The 21616-nt window shown below is 43.3% G+C and overlaps 1 protein-coding gene across 1 annotated transcript in view; it reads left to right on the top strand.

The window, feature by feature from the left end:
* Window positions 1-21616, top strand: part of LOC309550447 (C4b-binding protein alpha chain-like) — a gene marked incomplete at its 3' end in the record, with an annotated part of 129067 nt that overhangs the window by 78837 nt on the left and 28614 nt on the right. The window contains exon 6 of the mRNA XM_082250825.1: window positions 21086-21343. Coding sequence (XP_082106951.1) covers window positions 21086-21343 — 258 coding nt within the window. The remainder of the gene's footprint in view (window positions 1-21085; window positions 21344-21616) is intronic.

The following is a 21616-nucleotide window of genomic DNA, read 5'->3' as shown; positions in this document are numbered from 1 at the left end:
TAGAAGAACACCTGACACGTCCATCATATACACAGTATGAGAACTGAACTCTGTACAGTATATTCAGAATAAATGTATATATCCTTTCTTAAATTCATACTAAATCCTAACTTTTCTAAATTTCATTCAACAAAGTCCACTGTGTATAGTCTGCTTCCTTGAATGTTTGCATTTTTTCCTTGGTGGATGGATGATTCCCACAGCCGCTGCACCCCACTCCTGTTTGCAGGTGTCTCCCTTAGGTTGCCACTCCTAAAGCGATACCTGTGCATACGCTCTCCTGGATAGGGCTGTGTGTTATACACACAGCACTTAGCATGCCAAGCCCTGTGGGAGAGACACTAGGAAAGTATTTGGGGATAGATGGTATCACTGATACTGGGGCCTTTTACACTAATTCTAATAATGCATTAAGATAAAAATGTTTAACCTTTAGAACTACTTAACTATAGAAGATGTAAGTCCTACTTTTGCATTGCCACGTATCCAGTGGTGGGATTCAGCCGGTTCGCACCGGTTCCATAGAACCGGTTACTAACTTTCTGCAAGTTCGCAGAACCGGCTGAATCCCTCTGCACGTCGGGGGGTGCGCAGAGCGGCGATCGGTGATGCGGCGTGTCACTATGACACACTGCATCTCTGCTCTTGGTAAAGAGACTACTGACGTAGGCTCTTTACCATGTGACCAGCTGTGTCCAATCACAGCTGGTCACACAGTACACAGGAAGAGCCGTTGATCGGCTTTCTTTAGTTCGTGCCTGACAGGCACGAGTAGAGAAGAGCCGATCTGCGGCTCCCCTGACAGGGGGGTTCTGCACTGGTAATCAGAGCATTGATTACCAGTGCAGACCCTCGGGTGGGGGGGTGCCACTAGAACCACCAGGGATGCCCACCCATGACCCTAGGGATGCCCACCATGGCCACCAGGGATGACAATCAGGGCTCAGGGAGCCCGCCAGTGCCCTCCCCATCAGTGCTGCCTGCCAGTGCCCTCCCCATCAGTGTTGCCCACCAGTGCCCATCATTGCCATCTATCAGTGCCGCCTACCAGTGCCCATTATTGCCCACCAGTGCTGCCTATCAGTGCCCATTAGTGCCGCCCATCAGTGCCCATCAGTGCCGCCTATCAGTAGTGATGTCGCAAACCTAAAATTTGCCGTTCGCGAACGTGAACCTCCGCAAATGTTCGCGAACCAGGCGAACCGCCATAGACTTCAATAAGCAGGCGAATTTTAAAACCCACAGGGACTCTTTCTGGTCACAATAGTGATTGAAAAGTTGTTTCAAGGGGACTAACACCTAGGGATGATCGAACGGTTCGGGTCCACCATCGGTTCGGCCCGAACATTGGGTGTTCGAGGTTCGGCCGAATTTAGAACTTTTTGCCCAAAAAGTTCGGAATTCGGCAACCAGAACCGCCCAAAATGCAATGCTTCAGGAAATGGGCTTTAAAAGCCCGTGATTGGACCAGAACCATTAGCAAAAGCCAATTGAGGGGGCAGAAGAATGCTAGGAATGTGATTGGAGTGACTAGGGGGTCCCTAGACCAATCATTAGTGAATACGCCCCCCAGTATATAAGATCGCCCCCGCCATATTCCCAGCATTGTTATACTGGACATGGAAGAGAGTGGAAGCAGTTCTGTTAATTTTACTTTAAAAGTGTCATTTAGCTATTTTTAGTGTGAGGAAAGGGATATCTAGTGTAGTTAGAGTGCTCCTTTACACTTAAGTTAGCTTCAAAAATTTAGTTTCTGTAGGGAAAGTGTTAAGTGTCAGGGGACCGTAGTGTAGTGTAGGGTTAACTGACAGTGACTGCTATGGCAGGGTGACAAAACCCTTCCATAGCAGGGTGACCGCTATAGAGAAATGATCATTTCTCTGCTTCGGGACAGGTATGTGGCTTCTCACCAGCAAGCATTTTTTATGCTGCAGGGGCTGCCACTGCCAGTGCTTTTTTGAGGACATGTTTGATGTCAGACATGACATCTGAATATGTGTATAGGGGGTATATATAGACATATATGTCTGAATCTGTACTGGGAAAGATATCCCAAAAGGAAAAACCCACAGCTAGAACCTGAGGTGTACAGGTAGGTGCTGGGGTAAGAAAGCAAGAGAGGGACAAAGGGGGGGGGGGGGGTGTTGGTGGGAGGGAGTTGGAAGAAGGAAAAGGGGAGATGAAGAAAGAAGATAGAGAAGGAACGGGAAAAGAAAAAGAAAATAAAGATGCGAAGAGGAGAGGAGGGCTGGTGGGACTTTAAAGGTACCAGGTAGTTCAGAATGATAAACACATGATTATAAAACTGGAAATATTTATTAACATAGCATCTTTAAAATACAAAACAAAAAGTACAACATGAATACAAATAATTGGACATATACAGGAAGAGCAAATGTACTGAACATAAGGCAGTAATGATGGTGTAAATAACTAGGTCCAATGATGAGCATTAAACCAATCCCGACATGTTTCGCGGGCAATGCTGCACCGCTTCTTCAGGGGAATAAGAGTATATCAACGTACAGTGCCTGTATGATACAGTGACAACAAACAATTATTGTTAGTTCAGATGCATATATCTAACAACAAGAGCAGAAAGTGCATGCTAATATGGAACATCAAGGGAACACTCAGGGCCATCACCATAGAGAGATCCACCACCAAACCAATTGGATAGAAAGCTCCCCAGAATAAACGTCTCACCCGCGGATGTGGAGGGACATAGGGGGTGGGATAGAGATGTAGGTGTGGTAAACTAAAGAGGCTTTCACCGCTCAGTGAGTAAAAAGGAAAAAACCTATTATTAGGTCTAACATATATACCTCATTCAGTGTCTAAAATGGACACGTTTGTATAGTCAGAAGTAAAAAAGGTTAAGGGCAGGAGGTGTCAAGCATGGCGGCCAAGTTGGAAGGATACCCAGCGGGGTAATGATCTGTAGAGATGGAAATCAAAACACGTACTGTATCTGTGATCAAAATGCTGTATATTATCTCTCTGTTGAATAGTTAAAAATAAATAAATAAGCGAAAGGGGGGGCTATACCTGCAACGATGGAGGAAAAGTCCCTCTTGGTAAAGATAGGTAGCTAGGGATATGGATAAAGCCCAAATGTGAGCTGTTACATTTATATTGCTTGATCAGAGGGGAGAGGCCAATCATCCCAGACATCTAAATAGCATATAAAAAAAATCAATCTATTATAAAGTGAAAGAAGAACCCGTCTATTATCAGACAACAGGTACGCTAATATGATCCTGGGTATCTTACCCGCGTGGGACCGCCATGTCCGCATACACCGGTTCCTGCATGACTGAATGAGACACTTGTTCCCCCTATTATGGCCCTCAACCCGACACCACGCGGCGCGTGACGTCATGCGTAGCGTGGGCGGGTCAGGTCCTCAACTGCGCGCGCATCCAAAGAGGCGCATGCGCAGTGTCGCTCCAATCAGGCCGCCGAGGGCAGCCCAGAAAGCGGCCACAACCCCGCCGGAAGGATATGAACCACCCGACCAGCGGTGTGTGAGAGGACCACACATCCGCTGAGACGTCTGGAAAACACGCCACCCAGTGGCAGGAGGAAAGACCACACACATGGATAGTGCCCAGAATGTACCTTGATCACCAAAAGAATCATAGCATGCATATAAACAAATATGACAATGGACAAAAAGGATAAAATAATAACGAACACACCTATTAATTTTTGTGTAAGATATAAAGTAATAGTCCTAATATTAAGTAGTTATTATAGAAGAAACTTATAGGAAACAATAAGTTCCCCATAGTTTCTATATAAGGATACCATGTTTTGGAGAACTAGAATCCTCCAGCACACGGAGAATTTGACATCATAGAAAATAAAGCATATCATAATGTTAAGTATTGACTACTACAGCAATTGGGGATATAGAATCCCAGAGAGACATCAACTCGAAAAAAGAGTGTATAAAGTTTTCAATAATGAAAGTAATTAGCAAACTCACCATTCTCCAGAGTCACATCTGCGGTGCCACAGGGGGCGAATGGTCCAGAGATAAATCGTGGGCAGGTAAAGGGCATAGATGTTCAGCAACTGGCATCGACCGGGTTCAAGGGCAATCAAAAAGTTATATATAGAGTGTGAATGAAAAGGGAAGGAGAAAAAGGAAGGAATAGAGCGTTAGGAAAAAGACCACTTTAACCCAAGAAAGGTTTGTAAGTCAGGACCTCATTAATCCCAGGGGGTATGGTGGCCTCCAGGGACTCGATCCAATAGGATTCCCTTTGTAGAATCCGTTTGTCCCAGTTTCCCCCTCGGGGATCCTGGGGGATCACTTCCAGAGCAAAAAACGAGACCATGGAGTTATCGTACTTGTGGCAAAATGCTATGTGGCGTGTGACGCTCGTTTGTATTGTACCTCCCTCAGAGTGATAGATATGATCCCCTATCCGCTTGCTCAATTTCCGAATGGTTTTGCCGACATAAAATGCCCCGCAGCCACAACTCATGAGGTAAATGACCCCCTGAGTGTTGCAGTCGGCATGATGTCTCGACCGAAACCACTTGCCACTGGGCAAACGAATACCAGTGCCAACCCTTATCCAAGGACATTTGTCACAAGAACCACAACGGTACGTACCCTTTGGGAGACCCATCTTGGTAGACTCTTTGGTATAGTGACTTTTAGTTAAACAGTCTCTAAGGGACATTGATCGTCTAAACACCAGACTGGGTCTGGCACTTAGATATTTGTGAAGAGTAAAGTCTTGAGTAAGAATCGGCCAGTGACGCTTGAGAATCCTACGCAGAACATCATCGTGAGCAGAGTATGTGGTGATAAATCTGACACTTTTGTCATCTTTTTTGGAGGTAGTTTTGTATAACAAATCAGCTCTCGAATAGGTGATGGCTCTATTGTAGGCCTTCCTGAGCAGTGTCTTAGAATATCCTCTGGCAAGGAGTCGCTCACGGAGCAGGCCAGCCTGGACATAAAACTTAGCCTCCATGGAACAATTCCTACGGAGCCTTAGATACTGGGCAAAAGGGATACTTGCAATCAAGGGGGCGGGGTGGGCACTTGCTGCGCTTAGGATAGTGTTACCTGCACTGGGTTTGCGGTAGAGATCCGTGTCGATAAGGCCATCCGGGGAGAGGCTGATGTTCAGATCAAGGAATGAAATCATGTGTCTGTCAAACGTGTGAGTAAATTTAAGATTTAGATTATTATGGTCAATGGCTTTCAAAAATAATGAAAGTTCATCTACTGTGCCTGTCCATATGATTAACAGATCATCAATGAATTTGTACCAAATTAAAATGTGAGACATCCACTGTTCCATTCTCTCGTCCGAAAAGATCAACCTCTCCCAGGCACCCAAATATAAATTCGCATAAGAGGGAGCGCAGCAAGTGCCCATAGCTACCCCCTGGACCTGCAAGTATGTTTGTTCCAAAAAGGTAAAATAATTCCTCGTAAGAATGAATCTTAATAGCCGGAGGACAAAGTCCATCAAGGGCCAGGTATTGTAATCCTGTTCCTTGAGGAAAGATTCGGCCATCCGGATGCCCTGGTCGTGCGGGATACTAGAGTATAACGCCTCAATATCAATTGCTACAAGCAGGGCATCCGGAGGGACCTGAATCTCCTCCAGGTGTTTGAGAAGGTCAGTAGTGTCCCTGATATAGGACGGAAGTGCAAGGACATGGGGTAGTAAGAATGAGTCCACAAATTTGCTGGCGTGCTCAGTGAGCGACTCGTTGCCAGAGACGATGGGTCTCCCCGGTGGGTGCACCAAGCTCTTGTGCACCTTGGGCAAGGTATAAAAGGTAGGAGTTTTGGGATATTTGGTAAAAAGAAAGTTATACGTGTCCCTGTCTATGAGGCCCTGAGAAAGGGCCTCAAAACACAGGGACCTGTATTCACAAATGAAATCCTCAATGCAATCGGGCTCAATGGGCAAATACCATTGCCGGTTGCATAAGACTTCTAGACACATAGTTTCATACTGGGGAGGAGTCATAACAACTATGTTACCCCCCTTGTCTGATTGTTTTATAAGGATATTTTTATTGCTTTGAAGTGAGGATAGAGCCAGGGTCTGATCTCTGGTAAGATTTCTAGGAATGGGGGGCAAGGAAATCTTTTTTAGATCTCTGGACACTCGTTGAACGAACGTCCAGATATTAGCATTGTTCGATAGATCAGGAAATTTCTCTGATTTCGGTTTGAAAACCTTTTTTGAAATGATTTGAGAAGTGGGATGTTTACCACACCTACATCTCTATCCCACCCCCTATGTCCCTCCACATCCGCGGGTGAGACGTTTATTCTGGGGAGCTTTCTATCCAATTGGTTTGGTGGTGGATCTCTCTATGGTGATGGCCCTGAGTGTTCCCTTGATGTTCCATATTAGCATGCACTTTCTGCTCTTGTTGTTAGATATATGCATCTGAACTAACAATAATTGTTTGTTGTCACTGTATCATACAGGCACTGTACGTTGATATACTCTTATTCCCCTGAAGAAGCGGTGCAGCATTGCCCGCGAAACATGTCGGGATTGGTTTAATGCTCATCATTGGACCTAGTTATTTACACCATCATTACTGCCTTATGTTCAGTACATTTGCTCTTCCTGTATATGTCCAATTATTTGTATTCATGTTGTACTTTTTGTTTTGTATTTTAAAGATGCTATGTTAATAAATATTTCCAGTTTTATAATCATGTGTTTATCATTCTGAACTACCTGGTACCTTTAAAGTCCCACCAGCCCTCCTCTCCTCTTCGCATCTTTATTTTCTTTTTCTTTTCCCGTTCCTTCTCTATCTTCTTTCTTCATCTCCCCTTTTCCTTCTTCCAACTCCCTCCCACCAACACCCCCCCCCCCCTTTGTCCCTCTCTTGCTTTCTTACCCCAGCACCTACCTGTACACCTCAGGTTCTAGCTGTGGGTTTTTCCTTTTGGGATATCTTTCCCAGTACAGATTCTATACAGATTAGGGATGTGGTACCCTTTATTTACAACCTTATAAAACAAACACACCTTTTTAAATATATGTCTGAATATATACCCCTAGACATATATAGGTGTGATAGTAGCAGAAATAAATGCTTGCGCTAATGAAATCATTTACAGTAATATATTTCTGCTACTATCACACCTATATATGTCTAGGGGTATATATTCAGACATATATGCCTATATATACCCCCTATACACATGTTCAGATGTTTTGCCTGCCTCAAAAGAACCCCAAAAAATGCCAAAAAAACGCTAGTGTCAAAAAAAAAAATGCCCAGGTGTGTTTTTGCTGGCATTTTTTGGGGGGTTTTGGAGGCAGGCAAAACATCAGAACTTGTGCACAGTACCACTATACACAAGTTCAGATGTTTTGCCTGCCTCAAAAGAACCCCAAAAAATGCCAAAAAAAACGCTAGCGTCAAAAAAAAAATGCCCAGGTGTGTTTTTGCTGGCATTTTTTGGGGGGTTTTGGAGGCAGGCAAAACATCAGAACTTGTGCACAGTACCACTATACACAAGTTCAGATGTTTTTCCTGACTGCAAAGAACCCAAAAAAATGCCTGCTATTAAACCGGCAAGGTGTTACAGCAGAGAAGCCATATTCCTGTGCTTAAAGTTTTCTAATACAAACGATCTTTTTTTTTATGGTTCTGGACATGCTACAGAGCTGAAACTTCACAGGTACACCTTTTAGACCCCCCAGACACAAAATCACACAAAAAAAAGTTCTTAAAAATTGTCATTTTTGATAAAAAAGCCAATTATTGAAAAATTAAAAAAAAAAAAAAAAAAAAAAGAGATTTTTTGATTTTTACTTTGGATTTAGTATCTGGGGGGTCTAAAAAGTGTACATGTGAAGTTTCAGCTCTGTAGCATGTCCAGAACCCCCCAAAAATTAGCATTTTCTTATAATTTTTATTAGAACAGGAATACGGCTTCTCTACGGCGCTTTTTCTTGCATTTATCGGGCATTTTTGGAGGCAGGCATGACTTTTTTTGGATTTAGTGTCTGGGGGGTCTAAAAAGTGTACCTGTGAAGTTTCAGCTCTGTAGCATGTCCAGAACCAGAAAAAAAGATAACTTTTCAGTAGAGCAGGGATGGTGGGACCCCTCTTTTACACTTATATGATCTTTTTTTGGGGTTCTGGACATGCTACAGAGCTGAAACTTCACAGGTACACCTTTTAGACCCCCCAGACACAAAATCACACAAAAAAAGTTCTTAAAAATTGTCATTTTTGATAAAAAAGCCAATTATTGAAAAATTAAAAAAAAAAAAAAAAAAAAAAAAGAGATTTTTTGATTTTTACTTTGGATTTAGTATCTGGGGGGTCTAAAAGGTGTGCATGTGAAGTTTCAGGTCTGTAGCATGTCCAGAACCAGAAAAAAAAAGATTGTTTGTATTAGAAAACTTTAAGCACAGGAATATGGCTTCTCTGCTGTAACACCTTGCCGGTTTAATAGCAGGCATTTTTTTGGGTTCTTTGCAGTCAGGAAAAACATCTGAACTTGTGTATAGTGGTACTGTGCACAAGTTCTGATGTTTTGCCTGCCTCCAAAATCCCCAAAAAATGCCAGCAAAAACACACCTGGGCATTTTTTTTTTTTGACGCTAGCGTTTTTTTTGGCATTTTTTGGGGTTCTTTTGAGGCAGGCAAAACATCTGAACATGTGTATAGGGGGGATATATAGACATATATGTCTGAATATATACCCCTAGACATATATAGGTGTGATAGTAGCAGAAATATATTACTGTAAATGATTTCATTAGCGCAAGCATTTATTTCTGCTACTATCACACCTATATATGTCTAGGGGTATATATTCAGACATATATGTCTATATATCCCCCCTATACACATGTTCAGATGTTTTGCCTGCCTCAAAAGAACCCCAAAAAATGCCAAAAAAAACCGCTAGCGTCAAAAAAAAAAATGCCCAGGTGTGTTTTTGCTGGCATTTTTTGGGGAATTTTGGAGGCAGGCAAAACATCAGAACTTGTGCACAGTACCACTATACACAAGTTCAGATGTTTTTCCTGACTGCAAAGAACCCAAAAAAATGCCTGCTATTAAACCGGCAAGGTGTTACAGCAGAGAAGCCATATTCCTGTGCTTAAAGTTTTCTAATACAAACGATCTTTTTTTTTCTGGTTCTGGACATGCTACAGAGCTGAAACTTCACATGCACACCTTTTAGACCCCCCAGATACTAAATCCAAAGTAAAAATCAAAAAATCTCTTTTTTTTTTTTTTTTTTTTTTTTAATTTTTCAATAATTGGCTTTTTTATCAAAAATGACAATTTTTAAGAACTTTTTTTGTGTGATTTTGTGTCTGGGGGGTCTAAAAGGTGTACCTGTGAAGTTTCAGCTCTGTAGCATGTCCAGAACCAGAAAAAAAGATCATATAGGTGTTAAAGTTAAAGGAGGCTCCCGACCCACATCCCTGTTCTACTGAAAAATTATCTTTTTTTTTTTCATGGTTCTGGACATGCTACAGAGCTGAAACTTCACATGCACACCTTTTAGACCCACCAGATACTAAATCCAAAGTAAAAATCAAAAAAAATCTCTTTTTTTTTTTTTTTTAATTTTTCAATAATTGGCTTTTTTATCAAAAATGACAATTTTTAAGAACTTTTTTTTGTGTGATTAATAGTTAATGGGGCATGACCCAGAACCCTAGGCACTTTTTAGGGGCATTTATTGGGTTTTAGGGCTTAAAAATGGTGTTTTTTGATTACAGAAGTTCGGGTCCCATTGATTTCAATGGGGTTCTGAAATCCGGGCCGAACTTTCGTGAAGTTCGGGTGTTCTGGTCGAACCGAACTTTTCAAAAGTTCGATCATCCCTACTAACACCAGGACTGTGGCATGCCGGAGGGGGATCCATGGCAAAACTCCCATGGAAAATTACGTAGTTGACGCAGAGTCGGGTTTTAATCCATAAAGGGCATAAATCACCTAACATTCCTAAATTGTTTGGAATAACGTGCTTTAAAACATCCAGTGTGTGTATACGATCAGGTATGATGTTGTATCGATCAGGTAGTGTAAGGGTTACGCCCCCTTCACAGTGACAGACCAAACTCTGACAGACCCAACTCCCCGTTTAACGCACCGCAAACAACCGCAAACAGACCAGAACCGACCAAAATGGGACAGGAACTGGGCTTTAAGGGTTAGGGTTAGGGCTATGGCTTAGGGTTTAACATTAAGGTTAGGGTCAGACCTAGGGCTAGGGTTAGAGTTAGGGTTAGAATTAGGGTTAGGGCTAGGGTTAGGGTTAGGGTTATTTTTATTGCTTAGGGTTAGAGGGTTAGGGGTAGGGGTAGGGTTAGAATTTAGGGTCAGGGATTTAGGGTTAGGGTTAGATAGAGTTTTTTTAAGGTTGGATAGGGTTTGGGGTTAGGGTTAGAGTTTAGGGTTAAGGGTTAAGGGTTAGGGTTAGGGTTATGGCTTAGGGTTAGCTTTAGGGTTAGGGTCAGGCCTAGAGTTAGGGCTAGGGCTATGGTTTCGGCTAGGGCTAGGGGTTTTTTTAGTGCTAGGTTTAGAGGGTTAGGGTTAGAGGGTTAGGGTTAGAATTAGGGCTAGGGTTATTTTTAGGGCTAGGGTTAGGGTTAGAGGGTTAGGGTTAGGGGGTTAGGGTTAGAGGGTTAGGGTTAAGGTTAGATACTTAGGGTTAGAGCATTAGGATTAGGGTTAGGTTTAGGGTAAGGGTTAGGGTTATGGTTCGAGGGTTAGGGTTGTGGTTAGAGGGTTAGGGATAGATACTTATGGTTAGGGTTAGGGTTAGATACTTACTGTGGCAAACACAGCCACTGGATATTGTCCTTCGTATATGCATTATGTTCAATGCATGTGTATACCTTTAAGAACCAAGTGTTTGGAGTGTTCATTTATGTGGAGAGAGTGAGATCTCTTTCACTTGGGACTATCATATGTCTGAGCAGTGTCCCTCAGGAGATGTGTGGGGTGGGGGTTTGTTATTGTTAAATACCTGCCTCCTATTGTCCTATTGTTTGTCTGGTAGAGTAAGGTATTATGGGATGTTCAGTTTTGTGCGTGGAATGTCTCGAAGAGGGAGGGGTTTTGGCTGAGTGTAAATCCCTGTGTTTTTCAATAAACAAGGCAGTCTAGTTTTGACCTCCAAGCCATGTGTCGTGTGGTTATTGGAGGGTTGGGAATATTATACGCTACGGGGATTATTGTATTCTGTGCCTGACTACCAGTGGAGATATCGTGGATCATACTGCTACTCCGCTACACTTACGGTTAGGGTTAAGGTTAGAGTTAGGGATAGGGTTAGGGTTAGAGTGTTAGGATTAAGGTTAGGGTAAGGGTTAGGGTTAGGGTGTTACAGTTAGGTTTATGGTTATAGTTAGAGGGTTAGGGTTAGAGGGTTAGGTTTATAGTTTAGGGTTAGAGTTAGGGTTAGGGTTGGGGTTAAGGTTAGGGTTAGTGGTTAAGATTAGGGGTTAAGGTTAGGGGTTAGTAGTTAGGGTTAGGGTTGGGTGAGGTTTGGGTTAGGGTTAGGGCTTGTCTAGGGCTAGGATTGGGGGCTAGGGGTTAGGGTTAGATACTTAGGGTTAGATACATAGGGTTAGGGTTAGATACCTAGGGTTAGCATTAGGTGGTTAGGGTTAGAGGGTTAGGGTTAGGTTAGGGTTAGGGCTAGGGTTAGATATAGAGGGTTAGGGTTATATACATAGGGTTAGGGTTCAGATTTGATACAGAGTATTAGGGTTACAGTTAGGGAAGATCGAACTTTTGAAAAGTTCGGTTCGACCAGAACACCCGAACCTTCCAAAAGTTCAGTCCGGATTTCAGAACCCCATTGAAATCAATGGGACCCGAACTTCGGTAATAAAAAAACACAATTTTGAAGCCCTAAAACCCAATAAATGCCCCTTAAAAGTGCTTAGGGTTCTGGGTCATGCCCCAGGGACTATCAATCACACAAAAAAAAGTTCTTAAAAATTGTCATTTTTAACCACTTAAGCCCCGGAGTATTTGGCTGCTAAAGGACCAGGGGTTTTTTTGCGATTTTTTACTGCGTGACTTTAACGGACAATTGCGCGGTCGTGCGACGCTGTACCTAAACGAATTTGGCGTCCTTTTTTTCCCACAAACAGAGCTTTCTTTTGGTGGTATTTGATCACCTGTGCGATTTTTTGATCACGCGCTATAAACAAAAAAAGAGCGTAAATTTTGCAAAAATAACAATATTTTTCACATTTTTTTATATGAAATTCCCCAAAAAAAAAAGTAAAAATCAAAATTTTTTAACATTTTTCGGCCAATTTGTTTTATGCTACCTATGTTTGGTAAAAAAAATCGCAAAAAGCGTATTTTGATTGGTTTGCGCAAAAGTTATCGCGTTTACTAACAAAGAGAAAGATTTTTGTCATTTTTGGTGTTTTTTTTTTTAACGCGTAATGGCGGCGATCTGCGATTTTTTTTTCGGTACTGCGACATTGCGGCGGACAGATCGGACCCTTGACTGACATTTTTGACACTTTTGGGGTTACCAGTGACATTACTGCAGTAATCAGTGCTATACATATGCACTGTTACTGCAAAAATGACACTGGCAGGGAAGGGGTTAACTTTATTGGGAAGGGAGGGGTTAAGTGTGTCCTAGGGGCGTGCTTTCTACTGTGTAGGGACATTGCTATTGGTGTAAAAGCAAAGATCAACCGTTCTACATAGTAGAACGGTCAGATCTTTACTTTTACACAGGGAGAACTGACAGGCAGCTTGTTTACACAAGCTGCTCTGTCTTTCTCCCTTCACAGGAGCGATCGTAGTGTGGCCGGCGGACATCGAGTCCGCCGGTCACACGCACTGACTTGCCTGTGAACGAGCCGCGGCGGGCGCGCGCCTCGGCGGGCGCGCGCCCGCTCGCTATAGGCTCGCAAGTCAGTGACAGGCGAGTGACGTACCGATACGTCACTCTGCCTGGCCGGGGCTGACCGCCGCAGTATATAGTCGTGCGGCGGTCGGCAACCGGTTAATAGAGAGCCAATTATTCGAAAAATTAAAAAAAAAAAAAATTCTTTGGATTCAGTGTCTGGGGGGTCTAAAAAGTGTACCTGTGAAGTTTCAGCTCTGTAGCATGTCCAGAACCAGAAAAAAAAGATCATATAGGTGTAAAAGGAGGGTCCCACCATCCCTGCTCTACTGAAAAATTATCTTTTTTTCTGGTTCTGGACATGCTACAGAGCTGAAACTTCACAGGTACACTTTTTAGACCCCCCCAGACACTAATCCAAAAAAAGTCATGCCTGCCTCCAAAAATGCCCGATAAATGCCTGCAAGAAAAAACACCATAGAGAAGCCGTATTCCTGTTCTAATAAAAATTATAAGAAAAATGCTAATTTTTTGGGGGTTCTGGACATGCTACAGAGCTGAAACTTCACAGGTACACTTTTTAGACCCCCCCAGACACTAATCCAAAAAATGTCATGCCTGCCTCCAAAAATGCCCGATAAATGCATGCAAGAAAAAACGCCATAGAGAAGCCGTATTCCTGTTCTAATAAAAATTATAAGAAAAATGCTAATTTTTTTGGGGTTCTGGACATGCTACAGAGCTGAAACTTCACAGGTACACTTTTTAGACCCCCCCAGACACTAATCCAAAAAAAGTCATGCCTGCCTCCAAAAATGCCCGATAAATGCATGCAAGAAAAAACGCCATAGAGAAGCCGTATTCCTGTTCTAATAAAAATTATAAGAAAAATGCTAATTTTTTTGGGGTTCTGGACATGCTACAGAGCTGAAACTTCACAGGTACACTTTTTAGACCCCCCCAGACACTAATCCAAAAAAAGTCATGCCTGCCTCCAAAAATGCCCGATAAATGCCTGCAAGAAAAAACGCCGTAGAGAAGCCCTATTCCTGTTCTAATAAAAATTATAAGAAAAATGCTATTTTTTGGGGGGTTCTGGACATGCTACAGAGCATACACTAAATCCAAAGAAATGTTTTTTTAATTTTTTTAATTTTTTTTAATTTTTTCAATAATTGGCTCTCTATCAAAAATTACAATTTTTAAGAACTTTTTTTTGTGTGATTTAGTGTCTGGTGGGTCTAAAAAGTGTACCTGTGAAGTTTCAGCTCTGTAGCATGTCCAGAACCAGAAAAAAAGATAATTTTTCAGTAGAGCAGGGATGGTGGGACCCTCCTTTTACACCTATATGATCTTTTTTTTCTCGTTCTGGACATGCGACAGAGCTGAAACTTCACAGGTACACTTTTAGACACCCCCCCCCCCCCGACACTAATCCAAAAAAAGTCATGCCTGCCTCCAAAAATGCCTGATAAATATATATAAAAAAAATAAATAAAAGCAGACTGATATACCAGCCCTAAAAAGGGCTTTTTGGGGTGCTGTCAGGATGCTGTCCTTACAGCAGGAGTGGACACAGCACACTGGCCTAGCCAATGATTTCCCTATTAATTCAGCAGCAGCACTCTCCCTGCTCTAACTAACACTGCAGCTTCAGAATGAATCTAAGATGGATGCTGCCCTTGCTTTTTTATAGGAGGTGGGAGGGTCTGGGAGGGAGGTATGCTGATTGGCTGGAATGTGCCTGCTGACTGTGAGGTACAGGGTCAAAGTTTGCTCAATGATGAAGTATAGGGGGCGGACCGAACATCGCATATGTTCGCCCGCAGAGGCGAACGAGAACATGCGAAGTTCGCCGGGAACTGTTCGCCGGCGAACAGTTCGGGACATCTCTACCTATCAGTGCCAATCAGTGCCACCTATCAGTGCCGTCTATCAATGCCCATCAGTGCCGCCTATCAGTGCCCATCAGTGGCCGCCTATCAGTGCCCACCAATGCTGCATATCAGTGCCACCTATCAGTGCCGCCTATCAGTGCCCATCAATGCCGCGTATCAGTTCCCATCAGTGGCCACCTATCATTGCCCACCAATGCTGCATATCAGTGCCACATATCAGTGCTGCATATCAGTGCCTGTCAGTGCGGCCTCATCAGTGCTCATCAGTGCAGGAAAAAAATGTATCTTTTTATAAAATTGTATAACATAAACAAAAAAACTTTTTTTTTTTTCAAATTTTTCGGTCTTTTTTTATTTGTTTAGCAAAAAAGAAAAAACCTTGTGGTGATCAAATACCACCAAAAGAAAGCTCTATTTGTGGGGGGAAAATGACATAAATGTGGTTTAGGTACAATGTTGCATGACTGCACAATTGTCATTCAAAATGCAACAGCGCTAAAAGCTGAAAATTGGCCTGGGCAGGAAGGGGGTGAAAGTGCTGGGTATTGAAGTGGTTAAAGAGTCATTGTAATTGTAGCCCCCTCCTAGGTAGGTAAGTGAGAGAAGTATAGATTTGAGCTCTGTCTGCTTACCAGACGGGCTGAAGGTAAATCTATATTGTTCTCTGCCTACCAGGGAGCAGGGTCTGTTAGTGAGGTCTGCTCATTGTCCTCAGTATGTGATTTATTTAGTCTTGAGAGTGTTTCACGATGGTCCAATAGGGAGGCATGTTGGACAGTGGAGGAGGAAACCTGACGAATGGGTGCATAGGCTTTTGATACAGTCCTGATGATTGACAGAGGGCAGGTCGTCTCAGTGCATTCTGGGATACTGTACAAAAGCCAGGAGCACATGTGCTCATTGGCTGGAGAGCGGAGTCCCAGAGGGAGGGGGCGGTTGCCTCCTCCTCTGTAGAGGTGCCATGTGGTCGCAGGAGGTCGTCCTGAGGGCTGGAGGAGCAGTTGAGAGGAGCTGAACCCAAAGGTTCAGGGAAGCTGACTGGGAGGGGAGACACTGAAGACCCTGGGACTTCAGTATCGTCAGCACAGGGACTCATGCCAAGGGGCCTGACCTGAGGGGGGCCACCCCTGCTTGTAGGATAGTCAGTGGACGGGTGTCAGCAGAGGAAGAGAGAGGATACTAGGGAGAGTGTCCTGAAGCTAACTGAGGTTTCTTTAAGTCGTCTTAGAGATGAGAGACTTAACCTCCCTGGCGGTATGATTATGTCAGGAATTATGTATCAAAAGCGGTACAATTTTTTGATATTTATAATTTATTATATATATATATATATAATAAAATATAAATATTATATTAATAATACATATATTATAAAATATAAAATATATAATAAAATATAAATATTATAACATATATAATATATATATATATATATATATATATATATATATATATATATATATATACATATATATTAAATATATAATATATATATATATATATATATATATATATATATATATATATATATAATATATATTAATAATATAATAATATAATTTATAATTTACAATTTATAATATTTGATATTTTTCTGATACTAAGGTGATACAGTGTAATCCTCTCAGATTACATTGTATCGCCTCCTTTTTATGTGTTTGTGTTTGTGCAACATTTGAATTTCCCTCCCAGTTCCGTTCCCATGCACCATTGGTGCTGCAGGGAACGGAACCAGGAAGTCATCAGAGCGACGGATGGCGCGGCGGGGATCTCGTCGGCGATCACAGCAATGGGAGATCATCGCTGGATCGCCAGGAGAAGGTAAGGAACCCCGCTGCAGGCTCTGCACATCTACCCCGAGCGTGACTCGGGGATACCGATCCTAGCATGAAAAAACCACCCCGAGTAACGCTCAGGGTTACCGCTAAGGGAGTTAATCCACATTCATCCAAAGTGGCAGGATGAATCAACAGCCTGGCTTTTCCATACCTAATGCTAAGTAGAGAAGATAGGAGTCCTCAAACGCTGTGAATAGTTAAATGGGAGTATCCCACTATTTCCTTCTCCTATCCCCCATTCTACAATAAACAACAAAAACAACCAAATACCCCGGGACTGATTATTGGAGTGTGAGCCAAGGAGAACTAAGGAATTGTATTTGCTTATGGCCATGTGCTGGTAACCAGGGGGGACCCAAAGAGAGAAGATCTAGCAGTCCTCAAGGGGGCAGTGCTACATAATAATTTGGTGAAGATTTTTCTTTGGTTTGTTCACTTTGCCACTTTTGAATCGAACAAAAAAAAAAAAATCGAAAGTTTTCTATTAGACCGTTTCAAATCGAAAAAAAAAATCAGTAAATTAGAAAAAAAAAAAAATTAGAAGAACACCTAAAACGAATTCCGAATACGAATCCTGAATACGAATTGAACGAATCAACCGAAATGTAACTAAATTAAATAACTAGATTAACAAATCTAAACTAAGAGCCGGTTCACACTGGGGCGACTTGTCAGGCGACCTGGTCGCCTGACAAGTCGCCGTGGGTCGCCTGCCATAGATTAGCACAGGACCCGTTCTAATAGGAGCGACACAAGTCGCTCCGACTTAGAAAAAGGGTCCTGAGCTACTTTAGGGTGACCTGGAGCGACCTGCATTGACTTCAATGATATAAAGTCCGTGCATGCCGCTCCGAGGTCGCTGTGCGAGCTGCGCACCGCGACTTCACAGGTCGCCCGCCAAAGTCGGGTAGCGCCTATGTGAACCGGCTCTAAACTAAACTGATTTTTTTCCATCATGCACATGCTTAACAGCCATAGTGCTTTTTCCTTTTTTCTTTTAAGAGCTCTATACTTTATAACCATTTCAGCTCCTGAAAGGATTTACCCCCCTTAATGACCAGGCCATGTTTTGCGATACGGCACTGCGTTGCTTTAACTGACAATTGCTGTACCCAAATAAAATCGATGTCCTTTTTTCCCCGCAATATGAGCTTTTCTTTTGATGGTATTTGATCACCTCTGCGGTTTAAACATTTTTGTGCTATAAACCAGTGGCGGTCCGTCCATTAGTAAAAAAAATTGTGTTTTAAAGACCGCTGCGCAAATACCGCGTGACAAAAAATATTGCAATGACCGCTATTTTATTCTCCAGAGTCTTTGCTAAAATATATATATATATATAATGTTTGGGGGTTCTAAGTAATTTTGCCAATTACGAAAAATCACATTTCACTGCATTTAAAAAAAACTAAACAGTAAACTTAGCGCATTTTTTTTTGTATATTGTGAAAGATGATGTCACGCCGAGTAAATAGCTACCCAACATGTTACGGTTTAAAATTGCGCACACCCATGGAATGGCGACAAACTACGGTCAATAGAAATCTCAATAGGCGACGCTTTAAAATTTTTTAACGGTTACCAGTTTAGAGTTGGAGTGTAGCTCTTTTTTTTAAATGATTGCTCACGCTCTGGCGATCGCGGCGATACCTCACATGTGTGGTTTGAACAGCGATTTCATTTGCGGCTCGACTTCCGTATACGTTTTCTTTCGTGTGTGAGCTAACGGCGACAGGGGTGGCTAAATTTTTTATTTTTTTTCCTATTTATTTTATTTATTTTTTTAACTTTAACACAGGTTTTTCTAAAAAATAAATAAAAAATCTGATCACTTTTATTGCTGTCACAAGCAATGTAAACATCCCTTGTGACAGCAATATGCAGTGACAGGTACTCTTTATGGAGGGATCGGGGGGGGGGGGGAGGGGGATGTGACAGCAATATGCAGTGAAAGGTACTCTTTATGGAGGGATCGTGGGCATGTGACAGCAATATGCAGTGACAGGTACTCTTTATGGAGGGATTGGGGGGATGGGACAGCAATATGCAGTGACAGGTACTCTTTATGGAGGGATCGGGGGGGGGGGTGTGACAGTAATAGGCAGTGACAGGTACTCTTTATGGAGGGATCGGGGGGAATGTGACAGTAATAGGCAGTGACAGGTACTCTTTATGGAGGGATCAGGGGGGATGTGACAGCAATATGCAGTGACAGGTACTCTTTATGGAGGGATCGGGGGGGGGAATGTGACAGTAATATGCAGTGACAGGTACTCTTTATGGAGGGATCGGGGGGAATGTGACAGTAATAGGCAGTGACAGGTACTCTTTATGGAGGGATCAGGGGGGATGTGACAGCAATATGCAGTGACAGGTACTCTTTATGGAGGGATCGGGGGGGGGAATGTGACAGTAATATGCAGTGACAGGTACTCTTTATGGAGGGATCGGGGGGGGATGTGACAGTAATATGCAGTGACAGGTACTCTTTATGGAGGGATCGGAAGGAATGTGACAGCAATATGCAGTGACAGGTACTCTTTATGGAGGGATCTAAAAGACCCCAAACCCCTCCAATACACTTCCATGTATTCAAAACCCCGAAAACGGCATTTTTGAATACACTCGTTTTTTTTAATCTGCCACCTTTAGCAGCCGAGTAACCCAGACGTAACGTCATGGACGCCGCCTCCGGGTTACGTCATCGGAGACCCAATCTAAGCCGCATCCGGCTTTGATCGGGACTCCATCCAGCTGGCGGACGTGCCGGCTGGTTGCTCGGGTCTCCCGGTGGGACAGGAGACCCGGCAGAGCCGCGAAAGACGGCGGGAGGCATCCCCTCCAGCTCGCCGGGGTAGCGATCGAGCGGCTCCCGGGCCGCATTGGTCATTACCGCTGGAAAGCCGACCACCGGCTCTAAACAACGGTACTGGGATGATGCCTCTAGCTAGAGGCATCACCCCGGGTATAACCACGCAATGTCAGCCGACGTAGATCTTCGTTACTTTGCGGTAAGCGGTTAAACCAGAATGATAAAAGAAATAAAGTGCTGAGTGAGGTGAAAAAAGTCCAAAGTGAAAAGCCTCTTGGAATGAGAAATCTTCAGGTAAGTCCATAGGATTTCAGACTGCAATCAGGGTAAAGGGGATTCACTTATTTAACCCTTCGAGTGCTGCATGCAGATTCCCAGTGTGCACACAATAAGGTGTCTGCTCACCAGATACAGAGTATCAATGGGCTCATAGAAACATAGCTTCGATAGCCAAACTTTGGGATGTTCATCAATACAGCAAGTATCGCTCCGTACTAAAGACAAAAACGCAACTCATGCACCACGCCGGGATCCGGCAGTAGCGTCCAGCGTCAGCCACAGACTCTCCGCAATAACACCAGGAGAACCAGATGGAATGCAATTAGAAAATAGAGAAGCCGACAACTGGGATTGGAGTATGGAGCTGAAGTGGTTATAAAGTATAGCGCATACTCCAATCCCAGTTGATGTCAGTTATTGGGGAAACGTGGCACAAGTCAGGTGGAGGGCTGTATCGTCACGCTGCTCGGTCCGCACTGCAGGCGGCCCAGCAATCCATGCAACAATCTGTCTGTCTAGCAAAGCTTTTGTCATCTAAATGTAAGTGCAACCGTTTATGTTTTAAATAAATGTTTAAAAGGTAATGCACTATCGGCTTCTCTATTTCCTATTTGCATTCCATCTAGTTTTCTTGGTGTTAATGCGGAGAGTCTGTGGCTGACGCTGGAAGATACTGCCGGATCCCGGCGTGGTGCAGGAGTGGCGTTTTTGTCCTTAGTTCGAAGCGATAAATGAAAAGTCAGCAGCTACAGACTGTAGCTGTTGACTTTTAATATTAGGACACTGACCTGTCCTGGAATCCAGCGATGTCGGCACCGCAGCCGATGTTTCCATCGGCTATCGGATGCTGCCGGCTTCGTGGCCGGGTCCCTACTGTGCATGCGCAAAGCACGCTGTGCTCGGTTCCTGGCAAGGAAGCAGAGGAATGAGAAGGGAGGAGGAGGGGGGCCGAACTTCTGACGTACCTCGCCGCAGGAGTCAAACACAAGTACCCACTCCCCCCCCCCCCCAAAAGAGACCAAATCTGGCACCAGGGGAGGGGGGAGGAGACAGATAAGTGGAAGTTCCACTTTTGAGTGGAACTCCGCTGTAAGCGGATAAAGTACAGCAAAGTGGTAAATAAATGTGCATACCCTGAATGGTTTGGGAGATCTAAAAATGATGGGATTGTAAAAAAAAAATGCCATGATGTGACTTTGGTGGGCTCTCCTCTGATCATGAAGCTTTCTACTGTGTTAACCGGGGAGAACTTCCTCAGGATCAGTTCTATGAATGGACTGTAAAATACAGATCCCGGTATTGAGAAATACAGCTGAATGTGATGGAGAGCGGATATCTTTTATTATAAATCATCTCTGAGAGTTTCATGTCTCCATCTTGTCTTTGTCAGGAGTCACATTTACAGATTGGAGAGTCACCGCAACCAGTATTGGCTTCCACTTGTCCTGCAGTCCTCAATGTCCCGATACCTGGAGATTTACTGTGGAGTTTTGTTCTTTTTATAGTCAATGGTGTAAAGTTTTATATGGTAATGGTGGGACATTCACTGATCTAACGCCATCTTCTAAATATACTATAAGCACCAAAATTTATACAGGGCAGGGAGATGACAACCTGGAGGACGAAGATATCTGGACGGATAACCCAGGTGAGAGAATGTTCTGTCCTTTACCAGTATTGTCTGTTCTGATATCAGCAAACACTGCCCATAATCCTCAGCCCGCCATTTATCGGTAGCACTTCAATGCCAGGAGCAGGATAGCACCTCCAGAGGCAGTGGGCGGGCTAGCATTTCACCCCAGGGCTGAACTCATGGCTAAAATGGGGGGACAGAGAAAGAATATTGGACACCAGTCACCTTTGTCTTTTTAACCTTTGACGCCCATAGACGTCCTCAGGTTTCAGTAGTTATATCGGGATG

The sequence above is a fragment of the Pelophylax lessonae genome (genome assembly GCF_965119305.1).
Source record: "Pelophylax lessonae genome assembly, chromosome: 1".
NCBI lineage: Eukaryota > Metazoa > Chordata > Amphibia > Anura > Ranidae > Pelophylax > Pelophylax lessonae.
This window is presented reverse-complemented; position numbering and strand designations above follow the sequence as displayed.